Source organism: Humulus lupulus, chromosome 7 (genome assembly GCF_963169125.1).
Source record: "Humulus lupulus chromosome 7, drHumLupu1.1, whole genome shotgun sequence".
NCBI classification, from domain to species: domain Eukaryota; kingdom Viridiplantae; phylum Streptophyta; class Magnoliopsida; order Rosales; family Cannabaceae; genus Humulus; species Humulus lupulus.
Window position 1 is genome coordinate 208,129,632 of NC_084799.1, and position 18,493 is coordinate 208,148,124.

At 35.2% G+C, this 18,493-nt stretch overlaps 2 protein-coding genes across 2 annotated transcripts; both read left to right on the forward strand.

Moving 5' to 3' along the window:
- Window positions 1-12,362: 12,362 nt before the first annotated feature.
- LOC133792681 (protein ACCELERATED CELL DEATH 6-like) lies at window positions 12,363-13,884 on the forward strand. Its single transcript, XM_062230590.1, has 2 exons — window positions 12,363-12,957; window positions 13,334-13,884. Exons 1-2 carry the CDS (start codon window positions 12,363-12,365, stop codon window positions 13,882-13,884), a joined length of 1,146 nt encoding a protein of 381 aa, XP_062086574.1.
- Window positions 13,885-15,010: 1,126 nt separating this feature from the next.
- LOC133792682 (uncharacterized) lies at window positions 15,011-15,866 on the forward strand. The gene has a single exon (XM_062230591.1). The coding sequence runs from the start codon at window positions 15,011-15,013 to the stop codon at window positions 15,728-15,730; it is 720 nt and encodes a 239-aa protein (XP_062086575.1). The 3' UTR covers window positions 15,731-15,866.
- The last annotated feature ends 2,627 nt before the right edge of the window (window positions 15,867-18,493 follow it).

The window sequence follows — 18,493 nt, forward strand, 5'->3', positions numbered from 1 at the left end:
CAAATCTTAAAATAAATTAATATAATTATAAAAATATAAACATTGAAAAAAATAAGACATATATTATCATTTTAATTTATTAATTATTGACAAATAAAAATTTATTATAATTATTAATGTCAAAATATCGGGTTTTTTATCGTGTCGTGCTTTCGGGCTAGTTTGTTCGTGCTTTCGTGTCGTGCCTTCGGGCTTGTCATGTCGTGCCGTGCTAAGCCCGTGTCGTGCCGTGCCTGGCCCAAGCCCATATTTTTTCATGCCCATTCGTGCTCGTGCCTCCCGGGCTCGTGCCGGTTTCGTGCCGTGCTCAAAAGCCTGGCCCGTATTTACAGCTCTAGTCAAGACCAAACTCCCTAGTTATTCTCTTTAATCATAAAGCTTCCTTAACAGTCTCTGTATAAGCTATATATTCTACCTCAGTGGTAGACAAGGCAACAATAAGTTATATGTTATCTTTCAAAATTATAGTGTAGCCTTTAAGTTGGAAGACATAATCTGTTTGAGATCTTCTATAATCAATGACCAAACCTCTTTACACGAATTATTTGTTCAGTGCCAATCTCATCAATGTCGAGTTGTTGTGATTCCGGTGCCAATCTCACCTTGCCAAGTTGTTATGAATTTGGTGCTAGTCTCACCTCTCTTGCAGATTGTTTTCAATCTTACTTTACGAAGATAGATAAAAAATATGAAGTAGGATGATAAATACTAGTTGAGAAACCAGACAGAGATGACACACTTACAAATGAATTCTGGTGTCACCTATGCTGAGTTGTTTTGGAATGATATACACAAGGTAAGAGCTTATAACATTTTCTCTAGCTTAATACTATGATATAAAACTGGTATTGGGTGTTTATTAAGTCTAGGAGTAAGTCTAGGCCTTTGTAATTTCTGGGATGTGACAATTTCTGCTTTGGTAACAAATTCTGGGTTTTTGGTTCCAAGTTTGTTACTTTCCGGTTACGAAAATGTCATTTTCTCTTGATCATTTTAGTAAACTTGTTTCCAACAAGATAAACACTTTTGTTAAAAAATAAAGTATGGTTAGTGGCATCATAATCAAATATTTTATATCATCAAAACAAGAGTGATGACGATTTTCAGTCAAGATGGTATAGTTGTGCTGTGGGAAAAAGCTAGTTGTAGTTGTGCTGTGGAAAAAATTAGCTCTAGCCGTGTTTTGGGAAATAATTACTGAGTGTTTGGTAAATTATAAATTTTATCATACAATTTTGTAATATCTATACACTTATTGGTTGTTAAAATAACATCCATAACACCTATAAAACATTATAGCACATACAAATTAAATCAACAATATGTAACCTTTGATTATTATGATGATATTTTGTGAGTTACAAATCAGTCACAAATTTTTTTACTTATTCCTTTTTGTAAAATCCCGATTTTGAGGGATTTGTTTCTATTTTTAGTTTATTGGCATTTTTGGTTTTAGTCAAAATTAATATTGTATTTATTGATTAAATCCTGTTTATTGTGTAATATTCTCTGCTGTAATGTCTCTTTCCGTATATAGAATAAATCTGGAATTATTTTGGAAATATTCTTGTCATTTATTCTTTTTGTCTCGGTTAGGAAAGTCTGGGTATTTTTGGTTCCAGCAGAATCCGGTTCTGTCTAAACAGGTGGATATTTACCCTATTTAGAATTATCTTGTGCATCAAGTAATCAATGGTGAATATTCTTTATTTATGCTTTTGTTTCTCTATAAAAGCTTCTGACCTAGACGATTAGGTTATCACTTCAGAGATTGATTTCATATTTTGTTGAAGTGCCGTTTTCATGTGCAAAGAGCTTTTGTTCTAGAGCTCTTTGTGTTTTGTTTTCTGTTTTTCTTGCATATGTTTTGTTAACTGTTTTGCAGGTAAAAATCTCAAGGACACCTTGTTTAAGAGCTTCGGGAGAAGCTTGTAGTGTGAGTCACTCTTCTGGATGATTAGTGCACGGACCAGAAGTTGAAGGGAGTTCAAGTTTCTGAGTCATTTGGAAGTGTTATTAGGAAGTGTCAAATTGCTGGGATTGCGACAATTTAAAGAGGGAGTCTTTAAGATTGTATAAGTCAATTGGTGATTGTAATTTGAATAATTCTTATCTAATAAACTTCATTCTCTGGGCGTGGCCCCGTGGATTAGTAACAACCTGCAAAGGTTGTTGATACCACGTAAAAATTCGTGTGTCCTTTATTTTTACGTTTCTGATTAAGTAATTCTGTTTACACATATCATACATCTGTTTAAGCATTTCCGCAATCTGTTAAAACGTGTTTTTACATACATCCTTGGATTAATTATTTGAATTAACCAATTAATTTAATCCAAATAAGTGAATTTCAATTGGTATCAGAGAGGTTCACTAAACTCTTAGTGAGATCTTATGGTTATTTTCCGTTTGATTTGTTTTGTGTGAAATGTCTTTCTTTGCAGAAGGTAGTTCGGTGTCTCGACCTCCATTGCTAAATGACTCAAACTATCCATATTGGAAAGTTAGGATGAGAGCCTTCATAAAAGCTCAAGATGAGAAAGCATGGAGAGCAATTTTGTCTGGGTGGTCACCTCCTACTGAAAAAGGTGAAGATGGAAGCACAATTGTAAAATCTGAACTTGTTTGGGACACAGAAGAAGAAAAATTATCTAGCTATAATAATAAAGCTCTTCACGCCATATTCAATGGTGTTGGAGAAAGTTTTATAAAGCTTGTTTCCACTTGCACCTCTGCTAAAGAAGCCTGGACAATCCTTCAAACTCAATTTGAAGGAACAGCTGATGTCAAGAGATCTTGATTCATTATGCTTCAAACTAGGTTTGATGATCTCAGAATGTTTGATTCTGAGACTTTAACTGAATTCTATGAAAGACTTTCTGATATTGCTAATGAATATTTTGCCTTGGGTGAGAAACTTGATGATTCTGTACTTGTTAGGAAAATTGTTAGAGTTCTACCTGACAGGTTTAATGTGAAGCTCACAGCAATGGAAGAGGCAAAAGATTTCAGCAACATGAAGGTGGAAGAGTTGATGGGATCACTACGAACTTTTGAGCTTAACCAAAAGATTCTTCAAAAGGACAAACCTAACCCATCAAAAGAAAAAGAAAAAACGATTGCTTTCAAAAGCACGGAGATGGAGACTCCTGATGAGGGAGACGGTGATAATGAAATGGCTTTGCTCTCAAAATTTTTTCAAAAATACATGAAAAAGATTGGGAATAGGCAAACCATTGGAAAGGCTCCTAGAGGTAATTTCTCTTACTCTAAACCCTCTTTCTCTAACAAAAAGGGTATTCAGTGCAGGGAATGTGAAGGTTTTGGGCACATCCAGGCTGAATGTGCAAACACTCTCAAAAAGAACAAGAAAGGTATGATCGTTACATGGAGTGACGAAGACTCGGATAACAGTGAAGAGGAAAAAGAGAACGTTGCGTTCACAACCAGCGTTTCTGAGTCAACATTGAGAGAGGCCAAAATGGTGTGCCTAAACAATTGTACCAAAGGTGAAAGCTCGGATAGTGATGAATCCGATCTAAATGATGAGTCTCTAGGAGAAGCATACAAAAAATTGTATGAATCATGGGAGAAATTGTGTTCTGAGAATCGATCATTGGTTAGTAAGAACAAAGAACTTTCTGCTGAGATTAAAATACTTGTTGATCAAAATGAATTGCTTGAAAATGATATTAATTTGAAAATTAATGAAATAAGCAAATTGACAAAAGATCTTGAGAATCTCAATAAGAATGTTAGAATGCTTAACCCTGGATCTACTGTTTTTGAGGAAATTCAGAATGCAGGTCAACAAGGGCACATAGGACTTGGAGCCTCAAGTTCTCAAAAAGTGCAAAAAACTGTGTTTGTTTCTGCAGGGTTATTGGCACCTGAAAGTTCTGCTCCCACATGTATAGTGTCTGACTCAACAGAAAACAAACCTGTTGTTACAGAAAAAAGGTTCACTGGTCGTAAGAACAAAGGTAAGAATACTGTGTTTATTCCCACATGTCACTTCTGTGGGAGTAAGGGACATATTAGACCAAGATGTTTCACTCTCATGAATTTTTCTAAAAACAAATACTTTGAAAAATCGAATTATTTCAAAGAAAACATGTAAGTGAAAAGATCTAAATCAAAAAATGTTTGGATTGAAAAGAAAAAATGTTTTGCTGGAATTTGTGATGATAGACTTCCTTCGTCTTACTTATGGTATTTTGACAGTGGTTGTTCTAGACATATGACAGGTAACAAGACAATTCTCACTGACATAAGACCTATGCATTGTGGATCAGTCACGTTTGGTAATGGTATTGAAGGTAATATTCTTGGAATAGGTACTCTTGATTTTGATGGGTTACCTAGAATTAAAGGAATTTTACTTGTTGAAGGACTTAAGGCTAATCTCCTTAGCATTAGCCAAATTTGTGATCAAGGCTTCACGGTCAACTTTGATAAAGAAAATTGTGTTGTGGTAAATCAAGATGGTGAGGAAATTCTTGAAGGGTACAGGTCTAGAGACAATTGTTATACCGTGTTACCCTCTTTCATGTGTTATTCTGCCTTAGGTAACAATATTGATGTGTGGCATGCCAAACTTGGGCATATAAACTTTAAACTGTTGAAAAAGTTGTCTCATGCAGGGATTGTTCGTGGCTTACCTAGTTTGGGTAAGGAAACTGAAGGCAAGTGCAAAGAATGCCAACTTGGTAAGCAACTAAAAAGCACTCATAAAAGTGTCTCTGACATTAATACTTCGAAAGTGCTAGAGTTGCTTCACATGGATCTAATGGGTCCAATTCAAGTTGAAAGCTTGAATGGTAAGAGGTATATATTTGTGTGTGTGGATGATTTTTCTAGATACACATGGGTTGAATTCTTAAGGGAAAAATCAGATACGTTTGATGCGTTTAAAACCTTGTGTACTAAGTTGCAGGTTGAAAAAGATTGCACAATTGGAAAAATTTTGTGCACACGTAGCGATCATGGGAAGGAGTTTGAGAACTCGGTCTATGATGAATTTTGTAAGGCTGCAGGTATAACTCATGAGTTCTCAGCTCCTAAAACGCCTCAACAGAATGGCGTAGTGGAAAGGAAGAATCGTACCCTGCAAGAAATGGCTAGGGTAATGTTGAATAGCAAGAAACTAACTAAGAGGCTATGGGTTGAAGCCATTAGTACTGCTTGCTATATCATAAATCGTGTCTTTCTTCGTCCAGGTACCTCTAAAACCTCATATGAATTTTGGAAAGGTAAAAAACCAAGTGTTGCTTATTTTCATGTGTTTGGATGTGCTTGTTACATTTTGAGGGATAGAGAACATCTGGGAAAATTTGATAACAAAAGTGATGAGGGTGTATTTCTTGGGTACTCCACTAATAGTAAGGCTTATCGTGTGTATAACATGAGAACCCAAACTGTTATGGAGTCAATTAATGTTGTTATTGATGATGTTCGAGATTTCTCTGAATTTTCTACAGAAGAAGAAATTGACAGGTTTGTGGACGAATCCGATGAGCAAGTTGACGGTGAACCTGTTCATGACCATGCTGTGGGAACCTCCGGAACATCTGTATCCACAGATCTTGAGTCTGATGACACAGATACTGAACAGACAGAAAAAAGGTTTCCAGGTATTATATCTGATGAGATTCGAAAAGAACCTTCTAGCAGAGTCAAACTGAACCATCCATCAGATTTAATTATGGGGGATCCTAAAGACAGCATGGTGACACGAAAGAGGTTTAGTAATGTTTCTCGTTTTGCTTGTTTTTTATCCAATTTTGAGCCTAAAAATGTGAAAGAGGCATTAACTAATGCTAATTGGATTGAGGCTATGCAGGAAGAATTGGAGCAATTTTTCAGAAATAAAGTGTGGAATCTTGTGCCCCGTCCACTTGACAAAAATATTATTGGTACTAAATGGATCTTTAAAAATAAATCTGATGAATTTGGTACTATCATAAGAAATAAGGCAAGATTGGTGGCACAAGGATACACACAAGTGGAAGGGATAGATTTTGATGAAACATTTGCCCCAGTTGCAATATTGGAATCTATACGTTTGTTACTCTCTATTGCTTGTTTGATTGGTTTTAGGTTGTTTCAAATGGATGTGAAATCCGCATTCTTGAATAGTGTTTTAAATGAGGAGGTCTATGTTGAACAACCTAAAGGGTTTGAAGAGGCACCAAGGGCATGGTATGAGAAACTTACAAATTTCTTGGTGTCACATGGGTACAAAAGGGGAGGAGTTGACAAAACATTGTTCATCAAGATTGTTGATTCACATATCATAATTGCTCAAATCTATGTGGATGACATTGTTTTTGGCTCTACCTCTGAGTCAGAAGTGAAAAAGTTTGTGGAACAAATGAAAGACGAGTTTGAAATGAGTATGGTGGGTGAACTAACGTTTTTTCTAGGTCTGCAGGTAAAACAAATGGAGGAAGGCACTTTTGTGAGTCAAAGCAAATATGCAAAGAATTTGGTCAAGAAATTTGGTCTTGAAAGCTCAAAATTTGCAAAAACACCAATGAGCACCACAACTAAACTCACAAAAGATGAGAAGTGTGTGCCAGGTACCAAGGGAATCCAATGGAATCTCATGTGAAGGCTGTGAAAAGAATAATTAGATATGTTCATGGAACAACTGATTATGGGCTTTGGTACACCAAAGAAACTAATCCCACTCTTGTGTGTTTTAGTGATGCAGATTGGGCTGGAAACACCGATGATCGAAAGAGTACTAGTGGGGGATGTTTCTATCTAGGGAACAATTTGGTGTCATGGCACAGCAAAAAACAAAACTCGATCACCCTCTCCACTGCTGAGGCAGAATACATTGCTGCTGGAAGTTGTTGTGCTCAACTCTTATGGATGAAACAAATGCTGAAAGACTATGGGTTTGATCTTGACACCTTAACTGTTTTTTGTGATAACACAAGTGCCATCAACATTTCAAAAAATCCGGTACAACACTCTAGGACTAAGCACATTGATATTCGACACTATTTCATAAGAGAATTAGTTGAGAATAAAACTCTTGTGCTTGAGTATATTGAAACTGAAAAACAACTTGCAGATATTTTCACCAAGGCCTTGGATTCGGTTAGGTTTGACTCCCTCAGAAAATCCTTGGGAGTTTGTCTTATTTAAAGTATTGGTTCTTGGTTGTTGGCACGAGCTTAGAATCTGTTCAAACATTTTGAGAATCTGTGTGTATGACTTAGAATAAATTATCCTGTGTTGTATGAATTCCTGATTTGCATGCCTAGAGTAAAATCAAATAGCAATCCTTTCGTAGTATATTTTTGTGAATCAAGCATTGTTTTATGTGACAGTGGTGTTTAGTGTTTCACAATTTCAGGCTCCTATGAATGAATAGAGCTACCTTCCTAGTGTGTGAAAGCCATCTTTGAGTAAATTGGAACTTTGTAATTCGGAGTTATAAAGAGGATACTCTACCATAGAAAAGGGCTACCACTAGGGTAAGTGTGAGAGCGTCTTCATAGGGTACAAAATTTTGAAAGAGACTTTCTGTCAAATTGGGCAATGTTCCCTTGCTACACTCTCACACACATATGCTTGAAGTTGTGATTCACCGAATTTTAAAAAAAAAAAAGGAAAAAGAAAAATTTATAATAAATGTTCACATAGTGTTTGATTCATTTTGAAATATGCTTAGTAACTGGATTGTGCTTGATTTGTGTTCAGGTATTGCTCAAGACTTCATCTTCACAAGGTTTTTTATTTTAAGGTTCTCATACACACATGATTCTCTCATTGATTGTTCAGATTGTTTGTCACGTGCCCATAATTCAAGTTGTATTTGTTGTTTAGTTTTATTCTATTAAATTTAAAAAATAAAAAAAAAAGAAAATTAAAAAAAAAAAAGGGAAAAGGAAATATGGGGGAATTGTCTTGACCGAATCTTGGTTTTGTGAATATTGCTTTGATGAGTTTCTTTTCAATATACCAAGTTATTCAAGTTTTTTTTTTATTCTTGGCATCTCACGTGAATTAATTGAGAATATTGTGTTGCTTAAAGTCTTTGATGTGGTTTCCTTTTTTTGAAATCGAATGGCTAGGGTTTCATCTCTTTTATTGTATCATGATCTTCTCCATTAAATTCGGTTTCCTTTTGTGTTCTTCTATTGTTGTCTTTTTTGAAATAAAAAGGGAAAGAAAATTGTAAAGGAAGGGAGAAAGGAGATCGTGTGCCATGATGAGGATATTTGGTCTTAATGAGAAATTTTTTGAAAAAGGAAACATCACTTCCTTGTGAGATTTGAGCAGTTATTTCAGAGAGATGTGACAGATTTTTGGGAAATTAACCGTCCATTTTGAGTAATGGAAAGATCACGATCGGTTTGTTCCTTTATATAAAGGTTTCTTCCTCTTGTCTCTCACACACGATTTCTCTAATTCTTCTTCATCTTCTTGGCTGTTATTTCTTGTCTTTGTTTTTTTTGAGTTATAGATACCATGGTGAGGACCAGAGGAGCACACTCAAAGAAAACTCCAACCAATCTCTCAAAACCTCTGTCTAAAACACCTGTCAGCACAGTCGTGCCGTCTGCCTCTGCTCTTCCCAAGTCCGTCTCGACGCCTAGTTCATCTGCGGGGACAAGACCCAAAATGAAGCCGCATAAGCAGACAACTCCGGTTCCCACGAAGACCCCTCTGGTGTTCCTCGATGTTGATGATGCTGTCCCTGTGTCGTCACCACCACCTAAAGGGGTAGTGACCGAAAAGGTCTCTGTTATTCCTTCTTCTCAGAGCGCTCCAACCAAAAGGACTAGGGCATCCGAAAAAGGGTCTGTCGAACCCTCTCCACCAAAGAAGTCGTCTCTCCCACCAAAGACAAATGCCAAAGGTTTTTTGAAGAGGAAAACGCCCTCCGATTCTACTGTCTCTCCTCTATCCTCGGTCAAGAAACGTCTCAAGGACAACCCACCATCACCGTCCACTTCTGAGACAGATGAAGAAGAAGAAACGGTGGCTGAAGAATCCACAGAAGATATCCCAGAGAAAGTGGCCTCTAACAAAGAGCTGTCTCAGGAACCTGAAGAATCAGCCACCGACTCTGAGCCAAGGGAAGAGGAAGATGTTGCGTCGTCTGATCCAGATGTGGACACAGTCCCAAGCCCTGTCGCCATTGTTCCCAGTCCTGTGGTAACAAAACCCTCATCCAAGGGAAAAGGCAAGAAACCCATCTCTCGGTCTGGTACTCCTCTTACTAAGTCAGTGGTAAAATTTCAACCTCACTCTTATTCCTTCTGTTATAATGATAATGAACGAGATATGATGTTGTATGCCCATCGTAAGTTCCTTCCCGAGAGGAATTTTGTTCTTAGTGACCATAGGTCCTTCGGAGTTCTCATCTTGCTTCAAACCCGTGAGTGGGTTGGGTCCTTGGTGAAGCTTTCTGGCTATGTGGAGCGTGTTGTGAAGGAGTTTTATGCCAATCTTACCAATGATGTGCTTGATCCAAAGTCCCCTCACTTCGAAAAGGTTTATGTCCGCGGACAATGGTACTCCTTCGCTCCTAAAGATATTGCAATCGCACTCCAAATTCCGATTGCAACTGTTGAAGACCAAGCTGCTGAAACCCTTGATCGCGATGAAGTATTGTCCGAGCTCGTGGGACAAAGAATGCAGTGGTCTCCCAACACTGTTCTGCTGGTCACCAACCTGACAAATACGTATGCTGTGCTCCACAAGTTCGCCACTACCAACTGGAAGCCTACATCTCACACTAACACAATTTCTTTTGACCTGGCCGCATTCCTCTATAAAGTTGGCACAGGCATAGAAGTTGATCTGGCGAAACTCATTTTTGATCAAATTGTTGGTTTCCGCAGGGGTAATCGTAAGTCTCTTAATTTGCCATTTCCCCATCTCATTTATAAAATTCTTAGCATGCAGAATGATGACATCAAACTGGAGACCGAAGACTTGGTCCTAGCTTTTACTGCCGTTTCATTCCGATCAGGTGGTTCTTCAAATGAGTCTGGCGAAGCACCAAGCGCCAAGAAAATGAAGCCTCAGTCACTCAATTTCGCATCAGAGGACCTGCCCCCTGATTCTGTCCCAACAGATTCACCTGCTGTGGCTACTGAATTGGCGTTCCTTCGTTCTAGTATGGCTGATCTTCACACAAAGTTTGCCATCTTCCAGCAGTCCATTCATGACCTACGGCTGCTTGTCACCCGTGCTTCCAATTTCTGACCACTGTTTTTATTTTGTTTGTTTATTTTTCCCTACAACATTGGTCTTTTGGGGTCTTTTATATTTTTCTTTGGTACTTTGACAGACAAATAGGGGGAGAAGCACACTCCTGGTTTATTTTTTATTAAGTTTTTGTGAACATCAAACTCTGGACCCTCTACTTTTTGAGGGGGAGTTTTTTATGATTACTTGTTTTTGATTACTTGTGCTTACTTGTGCTTTTTCGCAGGGGGAGTTTTATTTGGTAATCACTAACTTGTTTTTCTTGCAGGAGTGTTATATTAATTTTGCCTTCCAAAGTGCCAAAGGGGGAGATTGTAAAATCCCGATTTTAAGGGATTTGTTTCTATTTTTAGTTTATTGGCATTTTTGGTTTTAGTCAAAATTAATATTGTATTTATTGATTAAATCCTGTTTATTGTGTAATATTCTCTGCTGTAATGTCTCTTTCCGTATATAGAATAAATCTGGAATTATCTTGGAAATATTCTTGTCATTTATTCTTTTTGTCTCGGTTAGGAAAGTCTGGGTATTTTTGGTTCCAGCAGAATCCGGTTCTGTCTAAACAGGTGGATATTTACCCTATTTAGAATTATCTTGTGCATCAAGTAATCAATGGTGAATATTCTTTATTTATGCTTTTGTTTCTCTATAAAAGCTTCTGACCTAGACGATTAGGTTATCACTTCAGAGATTGATTTCATATTTTGTTGAAGTGCCGTTTTCATGTGCAAAGAGCTTTTGTTCTAGAGCTCTTTGTGTTTTGTTTTCTGTTTTTTTTTTTGCATATGTTTTGTTAACTGTTTTGCAGGTAAAACTCTCAAGGACACCTTGTTTAAGAGCTTCGGGAGAAGCTTGTAGTGTGAGTCACTCTTCGGGATGATTAGTGCACGGACCAGAAGTTGAAGGGAGTTCAAGTTTCTGAGTCATTTGGAAGTGTTATTAGGAAGTGTCAAATTGCTGGGATTGCGACAATTTAAAGAGGGAATCTTTAAGATTGTATAAGTCAATTGGTGATTGTAATTTGAATAATTCTTATATAATAAACTTCATTCTCTGGGCGTGGCCCCGTGGATTAGTAACAACCTGCAAAGGTTGTTGATACCACGTAAAAATTCGTGTGTCCTTTATTTTTACGTTTCTGATTAAGTAATTCTGTTTACACATATCATACATCTGTTTAAGCATTTCCGCAATCTGTTAAAACGTGTTTTTACATACATCCTTAGATTAATTATTTGAATTAACCAATTAATTTAATCCAAATAAGTGAATTTCACTTTTGTATGTTACAAATTGACAAGATGAAATTTTGTCACACTCATTTAATCAATATTATATTATTAATATAAAATAATATAACAAATCTATTTGGTAAAGTTTCTAAATCACATTAGTTGGTAAAGTTTCCAAATCACTTTAGTTGGTAAAGTTTCCTAGACTAATTCTATTTCCGGGAGTAGAGATTTCAAACTTTTCTTATGTTAGGCACAAGAGTTTTTGTTTCTATCTTATTACACTAAAGATTTTAATAATGAGAGCGAGAAAAAGTCATTTTGACTCTTGAATTCATTATAATAAATTTATCGTAATTTCAATAGCTATCTAAACATTAAAATGTCCAAATTGTCAAATTTTTATTTTTAATTTGTCACGTCCTCAATTTGAGATTTAAAAAAGCATATAAAAAGACCAAGACACTCTTATTGAGATTTAAAAATAATATTTTGATGGGATAATTCTATGGTGCATACTTTTGTATTCTCAGCTCGTAAACCCTTTTCGGTGTAATTTTTTTAAGACCGTATATATTGTAGTTATTTAGAATATTCTGTAAATTTTCAATAAATTTCAAATAATTTACAAATCTGAAAACTAGGTTCAAACATGTTACTTTGCATGCGCATAAAAAAGAAAAAGTATCCACGCATGCAACAACCTTAAACACGGTCACGAGTCAGAAACACAAAAAATATGCCCCATAAAAATATCTATTTTGATTTTGATATACAGTTTACTTTTTCATTATTTGAAATATGTATACGTAGATTACTTTCATTACTTATCATATATGTATAGAGTTCTCATCTTCTCTCACTCACCTAACTTCTTTTCCTTTCATGATTATGGATCCGATTCTTTTTGAGGCTGCCAAGAATGGACATAGTGATTCTTGTCTGAGTACTTTCGAAAACGTGGATCCAAAGACTCAAGTGACCATCCGAAAAGACACTATTATGCATGTAGCGGTCAAATATGGAAACAAAGAATCAACACAGCAAATCCTAGACTTATATCCTTGGCTCCTCCATGAGACCAACCACAGCGGTGACACTCCCCTCCACGTCGCGGCAAGGTTAGGGCATTCGGACTTGGTGAAGCTAATTACTAGCTTTCTTAAAAACGACCAACGAGGAGGAGGAGGAGCAGGAACATTTCCACTCCGAGCTTTGAATGAGAAGAAAGATACAGCGTTGCACAACGCAGTGAAATATGGACACTCTGATGTGGTCATTTCACTAATCGAGGAAGATTCAGGTTTGGTTTATATCAGCAATGATTCGGGAGAATCACCTCTGTTCATAGCTGTGGATAAAGGATTTTACAAAGTTGCTAACTCCATCTTAGGTTCCATCTCTGATTTGTGCCGTAGTTACGGATTGGGGAGGGATAACATGACTGTGATGCATGCAGTAGCTTTTGGAGTACCTGATGATCAAGGTAAGAACATTAATATCTTACTGTTTCAACTCAGATTTTAGCACTGTAGGGATGTATTATGTTTTCGGTATTTGGAGAAATTATAATCCATTTGTTTTACATGTGAGCATACATGATAGTTATAGTAAGCACCTCATTAATTTTCAGGAAATTTCGATGAATTTACAGTGCTGAAATCAGAGTTCAAATAGTCTGTTTTCCACGCATATAAAAAAAAAAAAAAACAAGCGTGCAACTGACTGTTTGAACTCAGATTTCAACACTGTAAATTTTTCGAGATTTCTCGGAAATTGACAGAATGCTTGCCATAATTAGGTTTTAAGTATCGAAAATAGAAAACGATCTTACTACGACCTAATAAAATTTCTACTCGTAGTGCTTGTGACCAAACTATTAGAGAAATGTAATGCTGAATTCTTAGAAGAAAAGGACAAACGTGGAAGGACAGCTCTTCACTACGCTGCATATGTTGGAAATAGCAAAGTTGTGGAGCTATTTTTGAAGCATAACAGATCCATTGCTTACATTAAGGACGACAATGGCATGTCTGCAATGCACATTTCTGCAATGAAAGGTCATATTGATGTGATAAACGAATTGGTTAAGCATTGCCCAGATGTTTGTGAGTTATTGGACAATAACAACCAAACACCTTTACATGTGGCCGTTCAAAGCGGAAGAGTAGACACAGTATGGAATTTTCTACATAGAAGTGATCACTTTGATGGTATTATGCCTAATGAGCAAGACAACCAAGGAAATACGCCATTGCATGTAGCTGCTCTTAATGGACACCTTGAAATTCTAATGATGCTAGCAAAAGACCCCAGAGTTGAAAAAAAAGCTAGCAATCACATGGGGATGACTGTTATTGAGATTATTCAATCAAGTACGCAGCTGCCTATTTATGACAAGGTAAATATATAATAATGACAATTCTTTTATAGAGGCTTCACTTTAAATTAAACTGGTGGAGTTCTTCACTGTTATTGACTCATGAACAATTTTTGGTGTGATTTTTTTATGACCGTGTATATTGTAGTTGTTTAGAGCATCCTGCAAATTTTCAGAAAATTCAAAATAGTTTACAGTATCGAAAACTAAGTTCAAACATGTTGCTTTCCACACGAATAAAAAAATTAGTCATGCATGCAACAACATGTTTGAACTTAGTTTTTGGTATTGTAAACTATTCAGAATTTTCTAAAACTCGTGCTGTGCTGATGCTCTAAATAGCTACAATATACCCGGTCATAAAAAAAATCGCACCGAAAACTGTTCAAAGGTCAAGAACATTGAGAGCCCCACCGATAAGTCTTAAAGTAAAACTGATATACAAGAATTTTCCTATATACTAATATAGCTTGCTATAGCTAGTATAATAATGTCATTTCAACATCCAATTATATATTACTTACTCTACTCATTTATTTGGTTTGGGTGTATTCATCCAATTATATATTACTTACTCTACTCATCCAATTAATAATGTCATTTCAACATCCTATTCATAGTTTTCTAATCTTTTTGGTTTAGGTGTATAGACACATTTCAAAATCCAATTATATATTACTTACTCTACTCATTTATTTTTAATATTTAGGAAAATTTTTAGGGGATCATTATTTTTACCTTTATGAGTAGGGGTTTTTTGTTTTGAAATATGAAGAAACTGTACGTAACTTAATTTTTTTATGTGACGGTGTACAATATAGTTATAACATGTATCCCATAAATTTTTGAGGAATTCGGAATAATTTATAGTATTGAAATTCAGATTCAAACAGTCAATTGTAATCATGCTTGATATTTTTTTATACGCATGGAAAATAGACAATTTGAACCGAAAATAATTTTTTGAGGGGTACCGAAAATAAAAACACCTCTAGTGCCTCTATCATAGAAGCTACCTATACATATCAAGTATCAAGTAGGATATATTATAATTGTATTCATGTGAACCAAATTAATAAATTTATATATATATATAAATTTATAAATATAGCATGTATTAGTGCTACTATATTAATTGAGTATTTTCCTATATTCACACATGCAGTGTTCTGTGATACGTTATTTAGCAAAATTAGGAGAAAAAGAAAGGTTGGAAAACAGATTTGACAGTGAAATTACAAGGTCAAGCTTACTACTCAAGCATGGTCCACCAACAAGTGAAGATGAAGAACATGAAAAACATAGGAAAGAAGATAGTAACAACAGCAATAAGTCTTGGGATAAGAACCTACTCGAAGTCAACTTGTTAGTGGCCACAATCATAGCCAGCATCACATTTGCCGCAGCTGTTTCAATGCCTGGGGGCTACGGCAACCCAGATGGCCTGCAAAACTTACGAAAAAAACTCAAATTCAAGTACTTTTTGGCATTTGATTCGGTGGCTTTTGGCTTGGCAGCTGCCTCTATGATTATCCACTTTCTGTTTGTGTCCATTTCAAAACTGTTGGGGAGAACTTTATCCTATCCTTTTAAGACAATAATGGTATTGACATACTCTTCCATTGGATGTACAGTGTGTGCATTCATTGCAGCCATTCAAGCTTCACTCGAACTCGAACAAACGGACAAACCAACATCTGAGTCTCTTCAAGCAATCTACGCTGCCCTCTCTTTCATTATCCCGGTCTTTATTTATGCCATTTCTGTTGTTGTTAGATGTCACCGCCACGGCTACTATGTTATGTGCACAAGAATGTACATCAAGGCCTCGTTAGCAAGAACGATCAGATCAATTATATGTAGTCAGGGTCGGCCGTGAATTGTTGTGTGGGGTCCTAGACACAAATTTGGCATGCCTGTGCCCAGAGCTCAGAGCTCGGAGCTCGGCCTGTATGTAGATGTATTTCCCCCTTTTTTTTTTCTTAATTTTATAGTGTCTTTTGTTAATTAAACCAACACAATGAACCCAGATCCTACAATCACATAAGAACTGAAAGACAACAAAACAGATCAAAGTAACGAGCTCAAAACTTCATTCACTGTACATAGATCCTATAGCCATGCCCTTCATTCAAAGATTTTCCCAAAGAGAAGATCGATCTAGACATGCCCTTCTCAAAGTTTCCCAAATGAACTTGTTCTCACAATCAGTCTCCTTCTCTCCTTTCGTACAAAAAGCATTTTCACTCTATTCTCTCTTTTTTTCAGTTGATTATCTATTTTAACTTTGAATACAACAAACCCATATAAATATATATTAACCTAAATATAGATTAGAGAGGACTAGTCAGTTAAGATGGTTATAAATAATTAAATTTCTCTAATCCTTTCGCGTCTAATAATTAAATTTAAGTATGTCCTCCTAGAATAGAAAACATATATGCATTTTAGTAATTAGGGTTATTATTGTATAAATGGCTGAGTCATGACTCTGTCAAGATGCTCAGAGCAAACTTTAAACAGGTAACAAATCAATTAAAGAAGACAACTGGAGTCAATAATGCCTGAAATCTAGCTAGCTGTTACATGTAGATCGACATAATCAACACATACACACAACATCGTACTTACACTAGAATGTGATATTTCTCATATTATTGTTCTGGTCATCATGGAGCAGCTGCTGGGATGTCCACTAGCTCTAGCTTTGCAATGTCAGACAAGTCGGGAGCAGAGGCGATGAGACACTCCCTCCTGTTATCCGGGGAGCGACTCTTGCAGAACATGCCGTTCTCGTCGAGTTGAACGGGAAGGAACAACATGTTGGGGTCACTTTGGGGTCACTGTTGGGGTCGCCGGAGGCAAGGACCCAGTTGGATCCGCTGCTGCGCTTCCATAAAAGTCCAGTGGCTATGGATTTTATTCGGACAAACTCACTGTCAACGTGAATTATCTCATGTTTCACGTTATGGTCCGTGAGCTCAGTCGTAGTGAACTGCAGATACGCTAGGCCACCGATCATATTAGCGCTGAGATATTTGCCATCGCTGCTTCGCCTGAAGGCCACATGTTCGGGGAACACTTTGTAGACCTCGCAATGGTCACGATCGAACTCATGCTCAGTTTTTGTCCAGTTGGTATGTATATATATAAATATAAATATATATATATATATATATAGATATTGACGAAATTAACTTATTATAATAAGATCACAAATTATCTATACCTTAACCCTGGTCTCCAAACACTAGGAGTCATGACAAAATTTAAATTTTTTTCACCCTTTTATAACAAATATATATATATATATATATACACTAGATATAAACAACTCACAATGTACTTATGCTTAGTTTTATTTATAAAATTTATTAATTATTTTTATTAAATTTATATTAATATTATATAAATTTTGAAATAAATACCTTATTTTAATTAAATAATTTATTTATTTTTGTTTAAGTTTATGTTTGTTCTAGTTTTTGAATTCGGGAGTGACAACAAGAGATTATATATTATATGTTTATGTAATATTAAATATTATACGTGGATTTTAAATGCAAGTTTATTGCTATTTAAAAAAAAATCATTTTGTTGCTAATAGACAGTAAATTATAGTATATGTTTAATATGATGTTATTCTAATAAGTAATTTTAAGTTTAATTAAATTTTATTTAAGTTATAAAACATATAATTTTATTATTTTTAAATAATTATCATTGTAAAATATCCAAAAAAATATCATATTTTAATTTATTTAGTTATTTATTATTTTTAAATAATTATCATTGTAAAATATCTAAAAAAATATCTTATTTTAATTTGTTTAATTATTTATTATTTTTAAATAATTATCATTGTTAAATTTCTCAAAAATATCATATTCTAATTTGTTTAATTATTTATTATTTTAAAATAATTATTATTGTAAAATATCTCAAAAATATTCTTTTTTATTTTTTTAATTATTTATTTTATTTAAGTGTTTACAAACTACCGTTAAATCACTACAAAAAAGGAGACTTTTGCCGGCGCAAATTTGCGCCGGCAAAAGTATGGTTTTGCGCCGGCAAAAACTATGGAGTTTTTGCCGACGCAATTTTGCGCCGGCAAAGAATTGCGTCGTATCTCCGTCGCTAATGTCACTTTTGCCGACGCAAATATAATGCGCCGGCAATGGACTTTTTTGGCGACGAAAAAATACGCCGGTGAAAATATAAATGCGCCGGTAAAAAAATCTGTCACGATATTGTGGAAAACACTTTTAGCGGCGCAATAATGCGCCGGCAATAGTTTAATTTTTTAGTGGCGCATTTTTGCGCCGGTAAAAGTGTATATGTGAAGGTAAGATTGAAACTCTTTGCCGACGTAATTTTGCGCCGGTAAAAGTATTTTTAAAATAATAATTTGTATTAAATTATTAATATTATTTTCAATATATTAATATTAATTAATAATTTTCAATTTTAATATATTAATAATTATTTAATTTTTTAGTAATATTATTTAATTATAAATAAAAATAAAATTAAAATTTTATAAATAAATAAACAAAAAATTACAACTATTAATATTTATTGTCTCCACCAAACATTAAAATATAAAAGTAATTTAGTAAAATAAATGTCTCATAAATTA